At 50.2% G+C, this 20,025-nt stretch overlaps 1 protein-coding gene across 1 annotated transcript in view; it reads left to right on the top strand.

Annotated features, from left to right (window-relative positions):
• tmtc1 (transmembrane O-mannosyltransferase targeting cadherins 1) overlaps window positions 1-20,025 on the top strand; it is a 33,584-nt gene that overhangs the window by 1,638 nt on the left and 11,921 nt on the right. The window contains exons 2-8 of the mRNA XM_079734637.1: window positions 4,186-4,363; window positions 9,603-9,676; window positions 10,696-10,875; window positions 15,960-16,041; window positions 16,195-16,298; window positions 18,638-18,827; window positions 19,737-19,858. Of these exons, the coding sequence (XP_079590763.1) occupies window positions 4,186-4,363; window positions 9,603-9,676; window positions 10,696-10,875; window positions 15,960-16,041; window positions 16,195-16,298; window positions 18,638-18,827; window positions 19,737-19,858 (930 nt within the window). The remainder of the gene's footprint in view (window positions 1-4,185; window positions 4,364-9,602; window positions 9,677-10,695; window positions 10,876-15,959; window positions 16,042-16,194; window positions 16,299-18,637; window positions 18,828-19,736; window positions 19,859-20,025) is intronic.

Genomic DNA, 20,025 nt, shown 5'->3' with positions numbered 1-20,025 from the left:
GCAGAGAAGGAGACTGTAGGAAACCTCTTCACAGCATCGGGCTGTATTGGTGAGGATAGTTCGAAGCCAAAGCAGTTACTATAGCAACATGTGGCAGTCCCTCTCCTGTCTCCAGATGTGTGCTGAAATAGTGTCAGACTAGACACATCTGGCGAGTTCAGAGGAGAGCCAGAAGTTGATGAATTCAACACAAGCTTGCCTGACAAAATCCCAGCATCTCCTTCCCCTTCTCTGCCTCCCACCATCCCCTCTCCTCCCTCCTCCCCCTCTCCTCTCTCCTCCCCCTCTCCTCTCCTCCCCCTCCCTCTTTCCTCTCTTCTCCTCCTCCCCCTTCTCCTCCCCCTCCCCTCTCTCCTCCCCCTCTCCTCTCCTCTCCTCTCCTCCCCCTCCCTCTTTCCTCTCTTCTCCTCCTCCCCTTCTCCTCCTCTCACCATCCCCTCTCTCCTCCCCCTCCCCTCTCTCCTCCCCCTCTCCTCTCCTCTCCTCACCTCCCCCTCCCTCTTTCCTCTCTTCTCCTCCTCCCCCTTCTCCTCCTCTCACCATCCCCTCTCTCCTCCCCCTCCCCTCTCTCCTCCCCCTATCCCCTCCCTTCTGACCCCTCTCCTCCCTCTCTCGTCCCTCCCCTCTCCTCCCTCTCCCCTCCCATATCTATTTCTACAGCCATATTCCACCCAATTAAAGTCAGAAACCATTCATCCTCCTCCTCCTCCTCGTCATCTTTCAACGGGCAGTAAACCAAGACACAAAAACCATGAATCAACCACAAATAGGAATAAATAAATATGACAGATGCCCGCCTTGGCTTCTTACTCTGGCCATTACATCTCCCCGCCTACCCCCGTTGAGCCAGGCATTAATACCCTGTTGTACCTTTAAACACGGCAGAGAGTGGTTCTCACTCTTAAAATAGATGAGGGGGGTGTTTTGTGTTGTGTGTTGTCTAATTACCTTCTCACTGTTACATTCTTTCACCCCCTCCTCCTACTCCCCTCCCTCCTCTCCTCCCCTCTCCTCCCCCCGTCTTCCTCTCCTCTCCCCCCCGTCTCCCCCTCTTGCCTCCTCCCCTCGCTTCCGGGATTCCTAAGAGATGAAGTATGAGATCGGAATTAGGAGGGGCCAGGACTGACGGGATTGTATCCCATAATACGTAGCACTCCCTCCTAGTCGACCCTCCCGCCAAAATCCTTCTGATGATAACACATTTGTTGTGGCAGAAACTACAGATTACCATCTCCTCAGAGAGAGCAGATCTGGCAGCATCTGTTCTACACACGCACACACACACGCGCACACAAACACACGCACACACACACACACACGCAAACACACGCACGCGTCAGCACACCTCTCCGTTGTGAGTGATGACAGAGACAGACAAATAAATCATTCATTGCAACATTTGCTGCCTACATCCTCTTACATTTGGAATGAGCGATGGATCCCAGTGTGGTTGTGATGTAATATGTAAGAGAACAAGCCAGTGTTTTAGCTGCTCTAAAGCGGAGATGAGTCCATTGTTTGTGGCACTGGGAATGTTGTGTGTTGTGTGTTCTGTAAATGTGTGCATGAATGGGGGATTAGACAATATTGTAAAGCGCATTGAGTGGCCACTGGTTGGAAAAGCGCAATAAAAATGCAGTCCATTTACCATTCCAGTCTGACAGTCTCTCTCTGCTTCCTGAGGTTCCTGAGTGAACTGACGAGCGGTTTAAATGATCCTACTGCTAAGGAATGGTGCCTAAGTGCTCCCTTCCTTATCTCCTCATGGTCCAGTCTACCCTCTGTAGACTGGAGCATCATGTGAAAGGAGCAGAGTTCATGCTGTCTCACAGGTCCTAGCTGGAGGAACGTTCGACTCCTCATGAAACAAACAATAGACACGGCCAACGATATGTTCATAGGACAGGAGGAGCCGATCTCAATCAGAGCGTTTAGCTTCAAGTTTGGACCTAGGAGACTATACTCCGACCGCAGTAAAGAGGTTAGATCTACACCGGGTGGTCCAGGTTTATACAGAAGGTTCATACGGCCTGGATGAACCCAGGGTGAGATCACAGAGAGAGAGGTATGGAGAAGCTTCAGTCGTCCGTCTCCTGAATGTTGTGGTTCCACCGGGCTAGACCACCGTCCATAACATCTGCCCTTGCAGAATGACGTAGCCTAGTGCAGGAACACACACACACACAGATAGACAGACAGACAGACAGACAGAGACACACACACACACACACACACACACACACACACACACACAAAGGTGCCCTTGAAAGCTGTGTGTGCGTTGACTTGGGGACGGGCCTGGGGCCGTGTCTACCTCTGTTTCAGTGATTACAGCAGGGGCCCCCGGGAACCTCTCAAGGTGTGTGTGTGTGTGTGTGTGTGTGTGTGCTAGCCTCTGTGTGTGTGGGTGCGGGCCTGCATGTGTATGTGGGTGTGTTTGATTGACTGATCTCGACTGACGCAGAGAGAGAGAGAGAGAGAGAGAGAGAGAGAGGATGGATGTATTCATTGTTATAGAACTGAGGAAATAGAACGTGGTGCAGATGTTTCAGTGAAACATCTGTTTTATAAAGAGGGGTGTGATTACATTTGTTCCGAGTGAAATCCCATTGCTAGTCAAAGCGTGTGAGAATTCACCCTACAGCGCCAGGTCAAAATAAATCACCTTAGTTCAGGATAAACACTAGAGTTAAGTAAGCAGTGAGCTATTGTAATCTTCAGGTTGTGTGACTGATGGTGTGTTGTGGCTCCAACCTTCAGTGAAGGAAATGCTCCCATTGTCTGAGTGAGTATTAGGGAGTGTGAGGACCCTCGACACAGGGCTCTGTGTTTTAGATCATCCTCTTTATATCCGCGCTTTGTCTCCGTCGACTCACCAAAAGTCCATGAACAGATTACTAGAACACATCTGTCAAAACATGTTCTTCAAGATTTCCGCCTAAACACGATGAAGCAAAATGTTTCACACAGACGCCTACACAGAATCTCTTCAAATATAAATCTTGTTTTCCAGAGACGCTAATCTTTAGCATTAATTACATCCATGACATTAAACCGTAGTCTATATGTATTATTCAGGATTTTATGAGCCGTCAGAAAACAACCTTTTTATAATTCCTTGGGGCTCAGGATCGTGTGGCAGCAGAACATCTTTCACGGTGGGTTGCAGTATTATTGACGGCAGACATCAGCTCCAGAGCTTTACTCTGAGCTCTGGAGTGAGGGAAGCTCTGCCTCTGGGGAGCTGGAGTCGTGTGGATTCAGCGGAGACTATCAGCTGAGCTGCAGGAAAACGTCTCTGCTCCTCTCAGCAGCAGAAGTCCTTCTCAGACAGGCTGAGAATCGCTCCGTGGTTCACGTGGATACTTGGGCCACGGAGAGTAGGATGAGATGAGGAGCTGAAAGGTTGCAGGTGGAGTAGCTAAGAGCTCAAAGCTAAAGCCGATCCGGTCACAGTCTGAAGCCATGAGGCCACAGCAGAGCTCTGATGATTCATACCATTGGTGCTGTCTGTGGGGGGAGGGAGGGTTCTGCTCTGCAGTCCTTCCATGGTCCTGATCACGCTGGGAACACTGGGCGTCCCAGCCCTATCCTGTACTCTGAGATTAGCTCTGGGACAGGCAGGATGGGACTCGACAGCAATCCACCGTCGAGTCTCCGTAGACCTTATTTCAATTGGAATGCAGCCTGCGCCGCCAACGGAATTGAAATTCTGTTCAGTATCTGGGATGTTAACCCGTCACGTTATTCTGGAGAGTTACTTGTTAATTGGCATTTTTCCAAATTCCCCGGGGTGAATTCATAGCGTACCGGCCGAGTGGTTGTTCGGTTTCGCTCGATTGATCCTGGGATCCTGCAGGTTCTGCAGTCAGTGTTGAGACTCAGGCCTCACGCCTCAATATGGGCTGGTGATGAAAACGCAAACACCCATGAAAGCATTCTTTTTATATCATTCTTACCTTTTTTACTCTCTTCTTTCTCTCACTCCCATTCTCCCTAATTCCCATTTCCTTCTTTCTTTCTTCTTCTTCTTCTCCTCTTCCTCTTCCTCTTCCTCCTCCTCCTCTGTCTTCATTCATTAACATGACAAACGTGATTATCCTCCATCCTGCTCGTGTGTTCATCGAGCGGCACTCTCTTGAGTCTCCGGGGTGTGTAACCACGGTGACCTCTCCTCCTCCCCAGGTTGAACCTGCTTCTGGGCGGTCTGAACCCGTTCCCCTTCCACCTGGTCAACGTGTGTCTGCACGCCGCCGTCTGCTGCCTGCTCCTGCATACGTGCGAGCGCCGCGTGTTTCGGGACGCCAAGCCGGCCTTCCTGACGGCGCTGCTGTTCACTGTGCACCCGGTGCACACTGAGGCCGTGAGTAGTGCGCACGCACGCACGCACGCCCACACATGCATGAACACACACATGCAAACACACGCATGCACACAGATGCATGTACGAACTTGCACACATGCATGCACACACAAACACGCATTAGCACACACATGTTCACGCGCACACAAACACACACAGGCACGCACACATCCCTGAAGAAGCACGCATTCACGTACCCACACACACACGCACGAACGCACGCATATATACACAACATACACATACTCTTCTCCAGCTCCCCTAAGGGCCGACCGAACTCTCAGCTATTTTTATTTCGCAGAATGGTCTAGTTTAGCCCCTCCTCCATTTAGCCCCTCCTCCGTTTAGCCCCTCCTCCGTTCAGCCTCTCCTCCTCCGTTCAGCCTCTCCTCCTCCGTTCAGCCCCTCCTCCTCCGTTCAGCCTCCCGGTCTCAGAGGTATGTCTGTGTGGAGCAGGCCTGATTTAGAGGGAGCCTCACTCCATTACTGACCCCAACAAAATGGTGGCCTTGGAGGGAGTAGAGCAGGTGCTAGTGGAGGAGGTGCTACTTAAGGATGAGCTAGAGGAGGAGGTGCTAGAGGAGGAGGTGCTTGAGGAGGTGCTGCTGGTGAGAAGGTACTAGTAGAGGAGGTGCTACTAAAGGATGAGCTAGAGGAGGAGTCGCTACTGGAGGAGGTGCTGGTGAGGAGGAGGTTCTGTTGAGGAGGTGCTGTTGAGGGGGAGGTGCTAGTGGAGGAGATGCTGTTGAGGAGGTGAGAGAGGAGGTGCTAGTGAAGGAGGTGCTAGTGGAGGAGGTGCTGTTGAGGAGGTGAGAGAGGAGGTGCTAGTGAAGGAGGTGCTAGTGGAGGAGGTGCTGTTGAGGAGGTGAGAGAGAAGGTGCTAGAGGAGGAGGTGTTGTTGAGGAGGTGAGAGAGGAGGTGCTAGTGGAGGAGGTGCTAATGGAGGAGGTGCTGTTGAGGAGGTGAGAGAGGAGGTGCTAGACGAGGAGGTGCTAATGGAGGAGGTGCTGTTGAGGAGGTGAGAGAGGAGGTGCTAGTGAAGGAGGTGCTAGTGGAGGAGGTGCTGTTGAGGAGGTGAGAGAGAAGGTGCTAGAGGAGGAGGTGTTGTTGAGGAGGTGAGAGAGGAGGTGCTAGTGGAGGAGGTGCTAATGGAGGAGGTGCTGTTGAGGAGGTGAGAGAGGAGGTGCTAGTGGAGGAGGTGCTAATGGAGGAGGTGCTGTTGAGGAGGTGAGAGAGGAGGTGCTAGACGAGGAGGTGCTAATGGAGGAGGTGCTGTTTAGGAGGTGAGAGAGGAGGTGCTAGTGGAGGAGGTGCTAATGGTGGAGGTGCTGTTGAGGAGGTGAGAGAGGAGGTGCTAGACGAGGAGGTGCTAATGGAGGAGGTGCTGTTGAGGAGGTGAGAGAGGAGGTGCTAGTGGAGAAGGTGCTAATGGAGGAGGTGCTGTTTAGGAGGTGAGAGAGGAGGTGCTAGTGGAGGAGGTGCTAGAGGAGGAGGTGCTGTTGAGGAGGTGAGAGAGGAGGTGCTAGTGGAGGAGGTGCTGGAGGAGGAGGTGCTGTTGAGGAGGTGAGAGAGGAGGTGCTAGAGGAGGAGGTGCTAGTGGAGGCGGTGCTGTTGGGGAGGTGCTGGAGGAGGAGGTGCTAATGGAGGAGGTGCTGTTTAGGAGGTGAGAGAGGAGGTGCTAGTGGAGGAGGTGCTAGAGGAGGAGGTGCTGTTGAGGAGGTGAGAGAGGAGGTGCTAGTGGAGGCGGTGCTGTTGGGGAGGTGCTAGAGGAGGAGGTGGCGTGTGGTTGCGGGGTAAAAGATGTATGACTCTGCAAGATGATGAAATGAGCAGAAAGAGGGCGGGCGAGCGAGAGCGGGGGCGGGTAAGTGACAGGATGGAGGGATGATTGATGGGTGACTGATGGGTGGATGGAGGAGAGCTGGGAAGCTGGCCGTTGGAAAGACCTGCTCAGTATAATGTGACAGCGGGTGCAGAGTACAGAGGAGGAAGTCAGACTGACGTTCCTGCTTCTCTCACAGGCAATCATTCACTCACGCCATCACTCGTTCATACACACACATAAAAATGCACATTGATAAGAGATGCTACAGATTACAACATTCACATAGTCGCCGTCCGTTATGAATAAATGCGTTGGGCTTTGCAATCACGAGGCCTGCAACGTCGCACTAAAGTCCTCTCTCTCGCTATCTCTCTCTCTCTCTCTCTCTCTCTCTCTCTCTCTCTCTCTCTCTCTCAGTCTCTCTGTCTCTCTCTGTCCCCCCCTCTCTCTCTCTCTCGCTCTCTCTCTCTCTCTCTCTCTCTCTCTCTCTCTCTCTCTCTCTCTCTCTCTCTCTCTCTCTCTCTCTCTCTCTCTCTCTCAGTATAAGCAGGCTCTGTCTGTATTGAGACCAGATGGCGTTCACTCCCACCATCTTGATAAGAACCCGTAGGAACGTGAGCTGGCTGTGAGCTCGGCCTGTAGACAGGCTGCCAGGGAGGAGAGGAGAGGGGAGGGACAGGAGAGAATGCATCAGTCAGCAGGTCCTGCTCCCCGTGGGATCTGGAGCGGAGGAGGTGTGTGGAGCGAGGGGAAGCTCTGCTCACCGCTCCCTGGTTTGAGTGTAGCGCTGAACGCATGAAGAGGGGTGAACACATGAGGAGTGGTGAATACATGATGAGTGGTGAACACATGAGGAGTGGTGAACACATGATGAGGTGAACTGTAGTGGTGAACACATGAGGAGTGCTGAACATATGATGAGTGGTGAATACATGATGAGCGATGAACACATGATGAGGTGAACTGTAGTGGTGAATACATGATGAGCGGTGAACACATGATGAGCGATGAACACATGATGAGGTGAACTGTAGTGGTGAACACATGATGAGCAGTGAACACATGATGAGCGATGAACACATGATGAGGTGAACTGTAGTGGTGAATACATGATGAGCGGTGAACACATGATGAGGTGAACTGTAGCGGTGAACACATGATGAGCGGTGAACACATGATGAGGTGAACACATGAGGAGGTGTTCCTCCGGAGACGGGCGTTGCGGCGCGGCCTAGGGTTGGGGCTAGCGCAGGCCTAGCGAAACCGCTAGGGCTCGGCACCTTGGCGCTGCGCCCGGGGTTCAAACGATTTCAACTACTACAGTCTGAACACCAGCGGCCTTCTCCATTTCTCGAATCCAACACGTCGTAGGAGTTTAAACACAGACGACCCAGAGGGGTTTGTGTCGGGTGTAGCCCGTGTTCCCAGTCGAGTCTCTCTCTCCGTCCCCGGACGACGGTGTAAACGTCCCACCCCCCCACCATGACGTAACGCCACAGAACTCTTGGCTCCGTTGGCGCTGAACTCTGTGAGCTGGCTGAAGGCCAAACGGCCAGCCCAGCGTCCAGAGCTCAGAGCTGTGTGTGTTCACAGATTAAAGCGGCAGGTTCAGGGAACACAGTCCAGAGAACATCTACTGGAGTGTTCATTAGCAGTTCACCCAGACGCCATAAGATGGATGCTGTGTGCGCTGGCGTTGGCCTCGGAGTGTTCACCCAGACGCCATAAGATGGATGCTGTGTGCGCTGGCGTCGGCCTCGGATCGCGTCTCTGGAAGTCCTGATGTGTTTTTAGTTGTTTTTATGTTTTTAGTTGTTTTCACCGCTGCTCTCTCCCTCCGGTTCCACGCTTAATCTCGTTGGAGTGGGATTTGCCCCTGCAATCGGATCTAAAATCGCTTAACACTGTTTGTAAACCAGTCGCTGATTATCATCCTTCAGACTTGAAAATTGTCTATCCTTCAACACCTCTTCTCTTGTCTCTCCTCTCTCCTCATCTCACCTCCTCCTCTCCTCCTCTTCTCTCCTCTCCTCGGACGGTCGATACAGGGCTTTGTTGATCCTACTAAACTCAAACATATGCGTACACACGCACAAACACAGCCAGATAGACACACTCACACACACTGCCAGACACACACACAGAAAGACAGACACACAGACACACACACACACACCAGACACCAGAGACACAAAATCCAAACTTCTGAGTCTGCCTGAGGTCGGCATGACTGCAGAAACAAGTGTGTGTGTGTGTGTGTCTGTGTGTGTGTGTGTGTGTGTGTGTGTGTGTGTGTGTGTGTGTGTGTGTGTGTGTTTTGTGTCTGTGGGCTAGATTTAGTAGACGCAGCTGCACAGAAATTCCTGCTAAATCATGTAATTGGTCAGAGAGAGAGAGAGAGAAGCGCTCATGAGAGAGGGAGAGAGAGAGAGAGAGAGAAAGACGCTCATGAGAGAGAGGGACAGATGTATAGAGAGAGACGGAGACACTGGCAATGGGATAGAATGTAAATACTCTGACTTCTTCCCTCTATACCTTTGGTAAACTAACCGTTCTCAGTGTGACTGGTTAACTAACTGTGTGACTGGTTAACTACCTGTGACTGGTTAATTAAATGACTGCGGTTAACTAACTGTGTCACTGGTTAACTAACTTTGTCACTGCGGTTAACTAACTGTGTGACTGGTTAACTAACTGTGTGACTGGTTAACTAACTGTGTGACTGGTTAACTAACTGTGACTGTGGTTAACTAACTGTGACTGTGGTTAACTACCTGTGACTGGTTAATTAACTGACTGCGGTTAACTAACTTTGACTGTGGTTAACTCCTCCCAGGAGGAGCCGGTTAGCATGCAGGTAGCGCCGTACATACCCTCCTGAATCTGCACCTCCTCCTCCCAGGAGGAGCAGAAGAGGAGGCTTTGATCTTTGTGTGTGTGTGTGTGTGTGTGTGTGTGTGTGTGTGTGTGTGTGTGTGTGTGTGTGTGTGTGTGTGTGTGTGTGTGTGTGTGTATAAAACATAAATATTTAATGAATGAAAAAAAGGAGTCAGAAGGAATGATGCACGCACACACACACATAAACCCCTACAGAATGATTAATTAGCTGGTATGAACATAGCTAGTAGATTAAAAGATCAGTTTTGTTTTAAGTGAAGGGCGAAGAGTGAGCTTTAAACCCCTTGTGTCTCTCGCTCTCGGTCTCGCTCTTTTTCTCTCCCTGTCTCTCTCTCTCTCACTCTGTCTCTTTCCCACCAAAATGCCTACAAGTGCTATACCTGCACACACACACACACACACACACACACACACACACACACAGCACAAGGTTCAACACAAGGTTTTGTTGTGCCTACTGCCGTTACCTAGCAACGTGATGAACTGTCACTCACGTGTGTGTGTGTGTGCGTGCAGGTGTCCGGTATCGTGGGCAGAGCAGATGTCCTGGCGTGCCTGCTGTTCCTCATGACGTTTCTCTCATATATTAGGTAAGATGATGCCACATGCACACATGCACACATGCACACGCACGTGCACAAACACTCCTCAGGATTAAAGGGACATTTGAGGCGCCAGTGTGTGTGACTTTTCCGTAATGACCGAGACACCAATTAAAGTGATTCAACTAATTAATTATTGTTAATGAACACTGCAGAAACACAGATGAACACGACACACTTTTCTACCCATCGCTCTCTCTCTCTCTCTCTCTCTCTCTCGCTCTCTCTCTCTCTCTATTGCTCTGTCTCTCTCTTTCACTGTGTCTCTGTCTCTCTCTCTGTCTCTCCTTATGTCTCGCTCTCTCTTGTTTCATTGTCCTTCTCTCCTATTTAACCCCTGTCCTTCATCACCCATGCTGTATCCTTCTCTTCTTTTTCTCCTGGTCTCCATTCATCTCTCTTTGTCTTTCTCTTTCTCTTTCATGTGCGTCTCTCCCGCCCGGAGATTGTGCGTGTGTGTTGTTTTACATCGTCTACTAATGATTTACATACTGGAGGTCTTCCCTCTCACCCTCTGTCTTCTTCTTTTTCTGCTGCTGAATCCTTTTAGTCGAGCTCCTTTGAAGGAACGCTCTGTATGGAAATGTATGCACCACCTCAAGCCTGGCGGCTGGTGTTCTGGGGAGGCTCACACGTGCACAGGGACGCACACATACACACACACACATACACACAGACACACAGACACGCACCGGCACACAGGCACAATTAGAGACGCACGCACGCACACTATTGTGTGTGGCATGGAAAATAAACGTTTACATTGCCGATGCAGTGTAACAATGGAAAAGGAAGTGAAATATAAAGTACGGCTAAAGTAGACCGGTTGAGGTAATGGAGCGAATCTCTCTCTCCCCCTCTCCCCCTCTCCGTCTCCCCTTTCCCTCTCTCTCGCCCTCTCTCTCGCCCTCTCTCCCTCCTTATTTCTCTCTCTCTGTCTCACCCTCTCTCCCTCCTTATTTCCCTCTCTCTCTCTCTCCCCCCCCCCCCCCCCCCACTCCCTCCAGGTGTGTGGGCGCGGTCTCGTCGGAGGGCTCCGTGCCGTGCACCGAGTCCCCCTGGGCCCTGGGGGCCAGCCTGTTCCTGGGCACCTGTGCCATGCTGATCAAGGAGACCGGGGTCACCGTGTTCGGGGTGTGCGTCCTGTACGACGCCCTGGAGCTCTGCCACAAGCCCCTCCTCCTCCTGTAAGGCCGACCACGCCCCTCTGTCCTGGTCCCTCTCTGGTCTGACCCGCCTCCTCCTACACTGCTCTGTTGTCTTGGTGAACTTGGTACTGAGTGGGTTGAGTTGGTGTTCGAGGGTGTGTACCGGGTTCGGCTGTGTGTGTGTGTGTGTGTGTGTGTGTGACTGTGTGTACCTATTTCAGGTGTGTGTGTGTGTGTGTGTGTTTCAGGAGACGTTGGGTCTAATCCGGTCATTCCTGTAAACCGGACACCCAGGAAACATAGCCCTCTTTGTTTGAGCTCCCTCTTTCTATCACTGTCTCTCTTCCACGGTGTCTCTTTCTCTCTTTCACTGTGCCCCTTTTACTGTCTCTCAGAGGAACACAACACACTATTCTACCCATCTGTCTGTCTGTCTGTCTGTCTGTCTGTCTGTCTGTCTGTCTGTCTGTCTGTCTGTCTGTCTGTCTGTCTGTCTGTCTGTCTGTCTGTCTGTCTGTCTGTCTGTCTGTCTCTCTCTCTCTCTCTCTCTCTCTCTCTCTCTCTCTCTCCCTCTCTCTCTCTTCCCCCCCCCCCATTGAACCTTGTTGAGAGCTGAAACGATACATGATCTCTTAACAGAGACACGATGAATAGGTTTCTGAACGAGTGTATTTGTATTACTGACTCTATTGTGCCACATATCGTACTACCCTTCTATAAACACGACCGGAGAGAGGAGAGGCAGAAGAACACGTTGGAGTCTGACTGAAGCCTCTCAAACCTAAGGGAGCTCCCGACTCCTCAGGGGAGGAGAAAAGGCAGGGGAGGTGGAGAGGGAGGGGGAAGAGGCAGATAAACACATTAACGTCTGACTGAATCCTCTTGAACCTCAGGGAGGTCTTGACTATTCAGGGGGGAGGAGACACCGGGAGAGAGGGAGAGTGAGAGCGAGAGAGAGAGAAAGAGAATACGAGAACCTGTGTGTGATAGAGAGAAAGAGAGAGTCATGTGTTTAGGATGCTGTCTGGTGATGGCTTGGTGTACAGTGTTCTGTAGCGTGGTCGGCCGTCGACCATCCTCCAACTGGGTCACGGCCCATTTTGGTTCACAGGCCATCATTTAAGAAACACTGCCCAAAGCCATCAGCAGACAGCTTCCTAAACACATGACTCTCTGTCTTTATCATACACACAGGTTCTGTCTCTCTCTCTCTCTCGCTCTCTCGCTCTCTCTCTCTCTCTCTCTCTCTCTCTCTCTGGGGGGTTCCTGTGTGTTTCTCGCTGACGTGTCGAATAAGCAATGAACATGAACGTCTTCATCTCCCTACGCCTTCTCTATACTCCACCCCCCCCCCCCCCCCCCCCCCCCCCCCCCCCGAGATGTTTATTAAGATGTAATTGTGTGTGTGCTTGTACTAACCTGGTCTAATGTGGGTACTGTGTGTGTGTGGGTGTATGCAAGCTGTGAGTGCTTGTGTGTAGACCAGAGCTTCCGGGGGAAGCAGTTATCGTAGCTCGGTGTTAAGCCGCTACCGTCGCACTGTGCTAAGCCGCTGCCGATGCTCTGAGCAGTGTTCACCTGAGTTATTGGGGTGTGGCTGCGATGACTTAGGGAGTTCAGAGTAATTCAGGGTCATCGCAGAAGACTGCATGGTTGGAACCTGCGTGTGCGTGTTTCTGTGCGTCGCCTGCAGCGTTGACGCTGAAGCAGATCTGGAAATAACGTTGTCTGTTTCCATACGCCCGACGAAGACCCAGCAGGCTCTGTAAGGCGTGTGTGTGTCTGTCTGTGTCTGTGTGTGTGATTGACTGTAAGTAGCGTTTTTCTGGGAGTAAAGCCTTAATACTCCGGCAGTCCATGTCCCCCGTCATGGGGAGGGCGTCTGCTGGGTTTAACGTGTTCGTTCTCAGCACATGCAGGACTGCGTGCGGGCCCATGTGCATGTTTTCAAATTCACCAGCCCCCCATAGCAACAGGGTTTAGTCTGAGAGCAAACAGTTTGCTTTGCAGAAGAACTTCTCCACCCATAGGGATTCATCAGGCTCGACCAGGGAGGTCTTTGGCACTCTGAGGACGCCTCGTTGATCATCTGAAGGAATATCTCACGAGGGAACACGGCCGTTCCCGTTTCGTTTTTCCAACATGTAGCAGTACTGCCGCGTTTTTCCGTCTTCTGGAATAAACAACGATAGAAGCGAGGCAGGGGCCAAGAAACTCACAAAGGGGCCCCCATTCTGGTGGTCCTGGGGGGTCTGGGTGTGGCCGGGCCCCTGACACCCTGACGTGGACTTCCGGGTCCGGAGATGAAAAAGGAACTGAAATGGTATTGGTTTTGTTTTTCTGATGAAGATTAATATCGCTAGGATTGCCCTGACATCGAGATCTACTGATGACATGGAGATACACGGCGACTAGCTGAACACACACACACACACACACACACACACACACACACACACACACACACACACACACACACACACACACACACACACACACACACACACACACAATAGAATACTTTAAAAACACACACAAGCACTCTTTAACAACACACACACACACACACACACACTTCAAAAACACACTCTAACAACAAACACTAACAATACACACACACACTCTAACAACACAGCCTAGTTTCCTGTTACGTTACGGAGATATCTGACTAAATCGAACTCATTTGTGAGTGGATGAATGTCCCAGAAGGGATCTTAATGCGTGTATTTCTACAAACATTTACTCTACCGTCACTTTTGTTTGTCTTCTGTTGTGTCTTCTTTACTATTGCTGGAGTTTGAGTTTGATAATAGCTGACAGACCCCGCAAAAGGAACTGAAATGGTATCGGTTTTGTTTTTCTGATGAAGAGTAATATCGCTAGGATCGCCCTGACATGGAGATCTACTGATGAAATGGAGATACACAGCGACTAGCTGAACACACACACACACACACACACACACACACACACACACACACTAACACACTAACAACACACACACACACACACACACTCACAATGGAATACTCAAAAAACACACACAAGCACTCTTTAACAACACACACACACACACACACACACACACACACACACACACACACACACACACACACACACACACACACACACACACACACACACACACACACACACACACACACACACACACACACACCACCAGAAAAGAAGTGTCCGTCACCCTGAGAGTGAGAGTTTAGTGAGTCCAGAGTGATTGATCTGGATTAGAGGGTGAGACTCCTTCAGAACAATCGGCCTGTCTCCCTTTACCTCCCCTTCCCCCTCCCCCCTTTATTCAACCGCTCCGTCGCTACGGTCACAGTTGTCATGGGAAATCACCACGCCGGCCCGTGATTGGGCGCTCCTCTCCAATGTTCCCTCGGACCAAGTTGAGACCCACGGAGTGTAGGACCCTGCATACCTGAGAGTGTGTGCGTGTGTGTGTATGTGTGTGTGTGTGTTTAAAGTGTGGATGTGATCTCAACTGTGTCGGGGGCAGAGTCTGGGACTAACCTCTCTCTCTCTGTCTCTACCTCTGCTCTCTCCTTCTCTGTCTCTACCTCTCTCTCTCTCTCTGTCTTTGTATCATGCGCGCTGAAAGGGAGTTAGCTTTCGCTACCTCCCTTTCATCCACTACTCGGACACACACACACACACGCACACACAGATTAGAAACGCAAAACTCAGCACGCATATATTAACAAACTGAGACAAACAGACACACACACAACCACACACACACAAACAGACACACACACACATTACCTAGAATAAATTCTGCAGCCTAGTAATTCAGTTGTCCCAGAAGGACCCCACGGTAGATGACTTCAACAACACATCTACTGTGTTTCTATTGTCACTATACCTTTATAACACTCTAGTGTGTTTATCCAGTCCCAATGCCAACCTTACCCTGATTTGTATTCTGTGAGAACAGACTTTGGGAAAGTTTGGATCCCAGGGCCTTCACTTTATCTTTGGAATACAAATGATCCACCCCACCTCCCTGCCTGGCTCTTTGTTTTGCTCTTTCTCTCACTATCTATTTCTTTCCTCTCTCCCGCTCCCTCTCTCTCTCTCTCTCTCCCTCTCTGTTCTCGCTCTCGCTCTAGCTCTCTCTCTCTCTCACACTATCTCGTTCTTTCCTCTCTCACTGCCTCTCTTTCTCCTGCTCTCTCTCCCTCTCTGTTGTTGCTCTGTCTCTGTCTCTCTCTTCTCTCCTCGCCTCGCCTCACCTCGCCTCTCCTCGCCTCTCCTCTTCCTCTTCCTCTTCCTCTCATCTCATCAGAAGAACATCCCAGTGCTAGTGAAACTTCCCCCAGTCTTGATAAACCAGCGCTAGGGCAGTTGTTCCCAGGAGAGCTGAGCTCTCAGTGTCTGATTCTCTGGGTGGGCTCATCCATCAGACGTGAGACTCACTCCTTCTCCATTCTCTCTCCCGCCCCCCTGAGAGCTCACTTCAGTGGATCCCCGTCTCACAGTCGATATTCAGCTCTCCTCCTGAGTCTCTTCAATGGGTGACCTTCTGGGCGTCATGTCGTGTTCTGCTGCTTCCACCCCGCTCCTCCTCTCCTCCTCTCCTCCCCCCCGCTCCTCCTCTCCTCCTCTCCTCTCCTCCTCTCCTCCTCTCCTCCCCCCCGCTCCTCCTCTCCTATCCTCCTCTTCTGCGTTGTTTTCAGTTAGGATGATGGATGGGTGGCTTTGAGACACTCCGATCATTACATTGATTGGTTTATTGATGACGGCTTTAAGAGAGTTGTTGATTATTTTTTGGCTGGATGGATGAAAACAACACAATCAGCTTCTGAGTGCTCTGATGCATTCGGCCTGTTGCATGTTAGCATGTGTACAGGTTGTGTTTCAGGTGGGGACTGGTTGTGGTTCTAACAGGTTCTGGTTCTAGCTGGTTATGGTTCTCACTCCTTCTGGTTCTAACCGGTTCTGGTTCTGGTTCTAACAGGTTGTGGTTCTAACAGGTTCTGGTTCTCTCTGATTCTGGTTCTAACAGGTTCTGTGTTGTGTTCTAGGCGTCGCTCCGGATCCAGCCTCAGAGAGCTGGTTGGGTTCTCTCTGGTTCTAACAAGTTCTGTGTTGTGTTCTAGGCGTCGCTCCGGGTCCAGCCTCAGAGAGCTGGTTGGGTTCTGCAGTCCTCTGCTCAAGCGTGCCGGCCTGGTCTCCGGATACGTGAGTTCCCTCCCTCACACAACACACAACGATACGTTCAGCCGTCGGAAAAAGAACCCCTCAAAAATAACCACAAAACGTGTCGGCGCGGGGGACTGTGGGGGCCGAATGTCCGAGTCAGACCCTGACTGTGTTTGGGCCTCCGGCCTCCAGGTGGCGCTCATCATGTCGGTGCGGCTGTGGCTGATGGGCGGTTCCATGCCCCTGTTCTCTGAGCAGGACAACCCCGCGTCCTTCTGCCCGTACCTGCTCACCAGGTGGGTGCCACCGCTCACTCACGCACTCGCTCACCCAGACACTCGCTCGCTCTCACACACACTCGCTCACTCATTCACGCATGCACTCGCTCGCTCGCTCGCTCACTAACTCACTCACTCACTCACTCACTCACTCACTCACTCGTGGGCTCATCAAGCTAGGGCTAATGATGAGTCAATCTTCAAAAAAATAAAGAATAAAAAGTCACTTAATCCTTTATCAAGAACAAATAACACACTGGCTGCTTAATTTGACAGTTAAATTGATCTTTATAAAAAGAACAGTCTCGTTTCTCCTGATCTCTTGTCAGATGAAGCACATTGAAGACATTACTTTGAACTTTTTTAATGGAAATTGCTATTATTTATGACGTTATATAGTCTAGACTAGGATTAATGGATTAGTAAAAGATACTTGTATAATCGACTATTAATATATTCAGTAGTTGCTGCCCAGCATGCTTCACCTGCACACACACGCACACAAGCACACACACACACACACACACACCTCATACATAGCAAATGAGCTGACTGTCTCAGGGAAGCATTGATATTCCTCTCCTCTACCCACCAGTAGTAATATCTGCCTAGTATATATAGCTGTGTGTGTGTGTGTGTGTGTGTGTGTGTGTGTGTGTGTGTGTGTGTGTGTGTGTGTGTGTGTGTGTGTGTGTGTGTGTGTGTGTGTGTGTGTGTGTGTGTGTGTTTGCTGTCTGTACTGTCTGATGAGAAGATGTTCCTAATGGAGATATAGTGAGGCTGTATTGTCTGGTGAGAAGGTGGTGCTACACACACACTCATGCCTACACACAAACGTATGCCCACAAACACACACTCATACCTACACACACACACACACACACACACACACACACACACACACACACACACACACACACACTCATACCTACACAAACACTCATGCCTACACACACACACACACACACACACTCACACACACACACACACACACACACATAGGAAGCGTTTGGGCATGAGTGTGTGTTTAGCAATGAGTGTGTGTGTGTTTGTGTGTGTGTGTGTGTGTGTGTGTGTGTGTGTGTGTGTGTGTGTGTGTGAGACAGTAATCTGCTTGTGGGTTAAAGAGAGGATGAGTTAGAACTCCGGATGGCAGTTGGTGGAACATCTTCTGCCAGCGGCCTCAGGCGGCCTGCTGTGTGTGTGTGTGTGTGTGTGTGTAAGAATGTGTTTGTGTGCGTGTATGTGCAGTTGCGCACGTGCATGCGTACGCTGCAGGTGTATGTGTCTTTTTGTGTGTGCACCTACGTTTGCTTAAGTATATGTGCGTGTGTGTTTGTGTGCATATCCGTGTGTGTGTGTGTGCGTGTGCGTGCATGTATGTTTATGCATACGGTGTGTGTGTGTACATTCCCTTCACACCTCTGCACCGCTCTTTTCTGATGTTTGTTCACAGGCCACATGTGATGATCAGTATTGATGATTGTTTGTGGGGATCAATGGTTCTTCTGAATGTTTTTCTAAATTTAAACTCTGTTGAGGTTGAATAATCTAACAGGACTCCCAGCATCCTGTTTCCTGATCATTAGTCTGTTAACCTTGCTTACCCCGTGTTCAGGTCCTTAGATCAGCTATTATTCAGATCTATAAATGCGATCCTCATGGTTTAGAGGAGAGAGATTTCAGTTCCGTGGTTTAGACTCTAAACAACGGAACTGAAATCCCGCCCTCTCTCTCCTCTAAACTTTAGGGAGAGCGTGGGCGGAACTTCAGTTACATTGGTTAAGATAGGAGACAGAGGGCGGGACGTTCAGTTACATGGGAGTAGATTGGGAGAAAGGGCGGGACTTCAGTTCCATTGTTCAGACTAGAGGAGAGAGGGCGGGACTTCAATTACATGGCTTAGAGGAGAGAGAGAGGGCGGGACTTCAGTTACTGGGGTTAAGAGGGGAGAGAGGGTGGGACTTCACTTACTGGGGTTAAGAGGGGAGAGAGGGTGGGACTTCAGTTACTGGGATTAGGAGGGGAGAGAGAGGGCGGGACGTTCAGTTACATGGTTTAGAGGAGAGAGAGAAGGCGGGACATTCAGTTACATGGTTTAGAGGAGACAGAGAGGGCGGGACTTCAGTTACATGGGAGTAGATTGAGAGAGAGGGCGGGCCTTAAAGGGAGGGACGTTCAGTTACATGGTTTTAACTGGTTTACAGCTCATAGGAAGTAGGAGACCTGATATTGCGTAGCGGTGGACAAGATCTGCAATACATTTCATGAACACCTCTCAGCCTACTTCCACAACAGCGCCGCACACAGCTTCGCTGTGATTGGACGTACTGGATCTAATCCCGCCCACCTTGCAGGTTCCTCACCTACTCCTACCTGCTGGCCTTCAACGCCTGGCTCCTATTGGCCCCGGTGGTGTTGTGCTACGACTGGCAGGTGGGCAGCATCCCCCTGGTGGAGACGCTGGGAGACGCACGCAACGGCGCCACCCTGCTGCTGGGGGCGGTACTGCTGGCACTCTGCCGCCACTGCGCCTCCTCTCTGCAGGTGGGCCCTTCTATAATATAGATCTATACTGTCATTCTAGACGGTTAGTATAAAAGCTGTACTGTCATTCTATAGTATAGGTCTATACTGTCATTCTATACTGTTATTCTATTGTATAGATTTATACTGTCCTATAGTTTAGAAGACATACTGTTGTTCTATATTATAGAAGCTATAATGTTGTTGTGTAGTATAGATCTATGCTGTTATTCTATGGTATATAAGTTATACTGTTATTCTATAGTATTGAATATACATGATATATAACAGTATAGAACATATACTGTCATTCTATAGTGTAGAACGAACTCTGTTATTCGATAGAATATAATATATGTAATATAAGATAAAGGATAACGTTATAGATTGTTTTCTGTTATTCTGCGTTTTATTCATCATCTCGATGTTTGTCGTGATTCGGGGACTGACAGTGGAATGAGGACCTAAGTGGGGCCTAATGAAGAACCCACTGATCCCAGGGCGATGTACCGCAGAACGGAGCCTCTGGGATTGATTGATTAATTAGGCTCTAATTAATTAAGGCCCTGTGTTGTTGACAGGCTCATAACAGGAGAGGAATAGATTGGTTCAGACTGTGTTTGTGTTTCCTCATATGCGGTTCGAAGACGGTTAATTAAAAACATGTCCTTCGATTATTGTATTTATTGATTAAGAAAACATTGCATGAGATGCCGGCTGCACGTCTCAGAAAAAAAATGGTGGCTTTAATTCTCTCTCTCTCTCTCTCTCTCTCCGTCTCCCTCTCTCTCTCTCTCTCTCTCTCTCTCTCTCTCTCTCTCTCTCTCTCTCTCTCTCTCTCTCTCTCTCTCTCTCTCTCTCTCCCTCTCTCCCCCCCCCCCCCCTCTCTCTCTCTCTCTCTCTCTCTCTCTCTCTCTCTCTCTCTCCCAGAGGCGTCCCAGTGGGGAGCTCCTGGTAGGGATGCTGTTCCTCACCTTCCCCTTCATCCCGGCCAGCAACCTCTTCTTCAGGGTGGGCTTCGTCGTGGCTGAGAGAGTGCTCTACATGCCCAGGTGTGTGTGTGTGAGTGCGTGTGTGTGTGTGTGTACACCTGAGTTGTGTGTGTGTGCACACACAGTTTTCATTTACAAAGCAGAAATAGTGAAATTGTATCATAAGATTCAAACAATCATAATAAAATTTACATGTTAAATATTTAATGTCATTCTCCCTCGAAATC

The sequence above is a fragment of the Pollachius pollachius genome (genome assembly GCF_949987615.1).
Source record: "Pollachius pollachius genome assembly, chromosome: 4".
Classification (NCBI taxonomy): Eukaryota; Metazoa; Chordata; class Actinopteri; order Gadiformes; family Gadidae; genus Pollachius; species Pollachius pollachius.
Note: the sequence above shows the minus strand (reverse complement) of the source record. Positions and strands in the feature narration are given on the sequence as shown.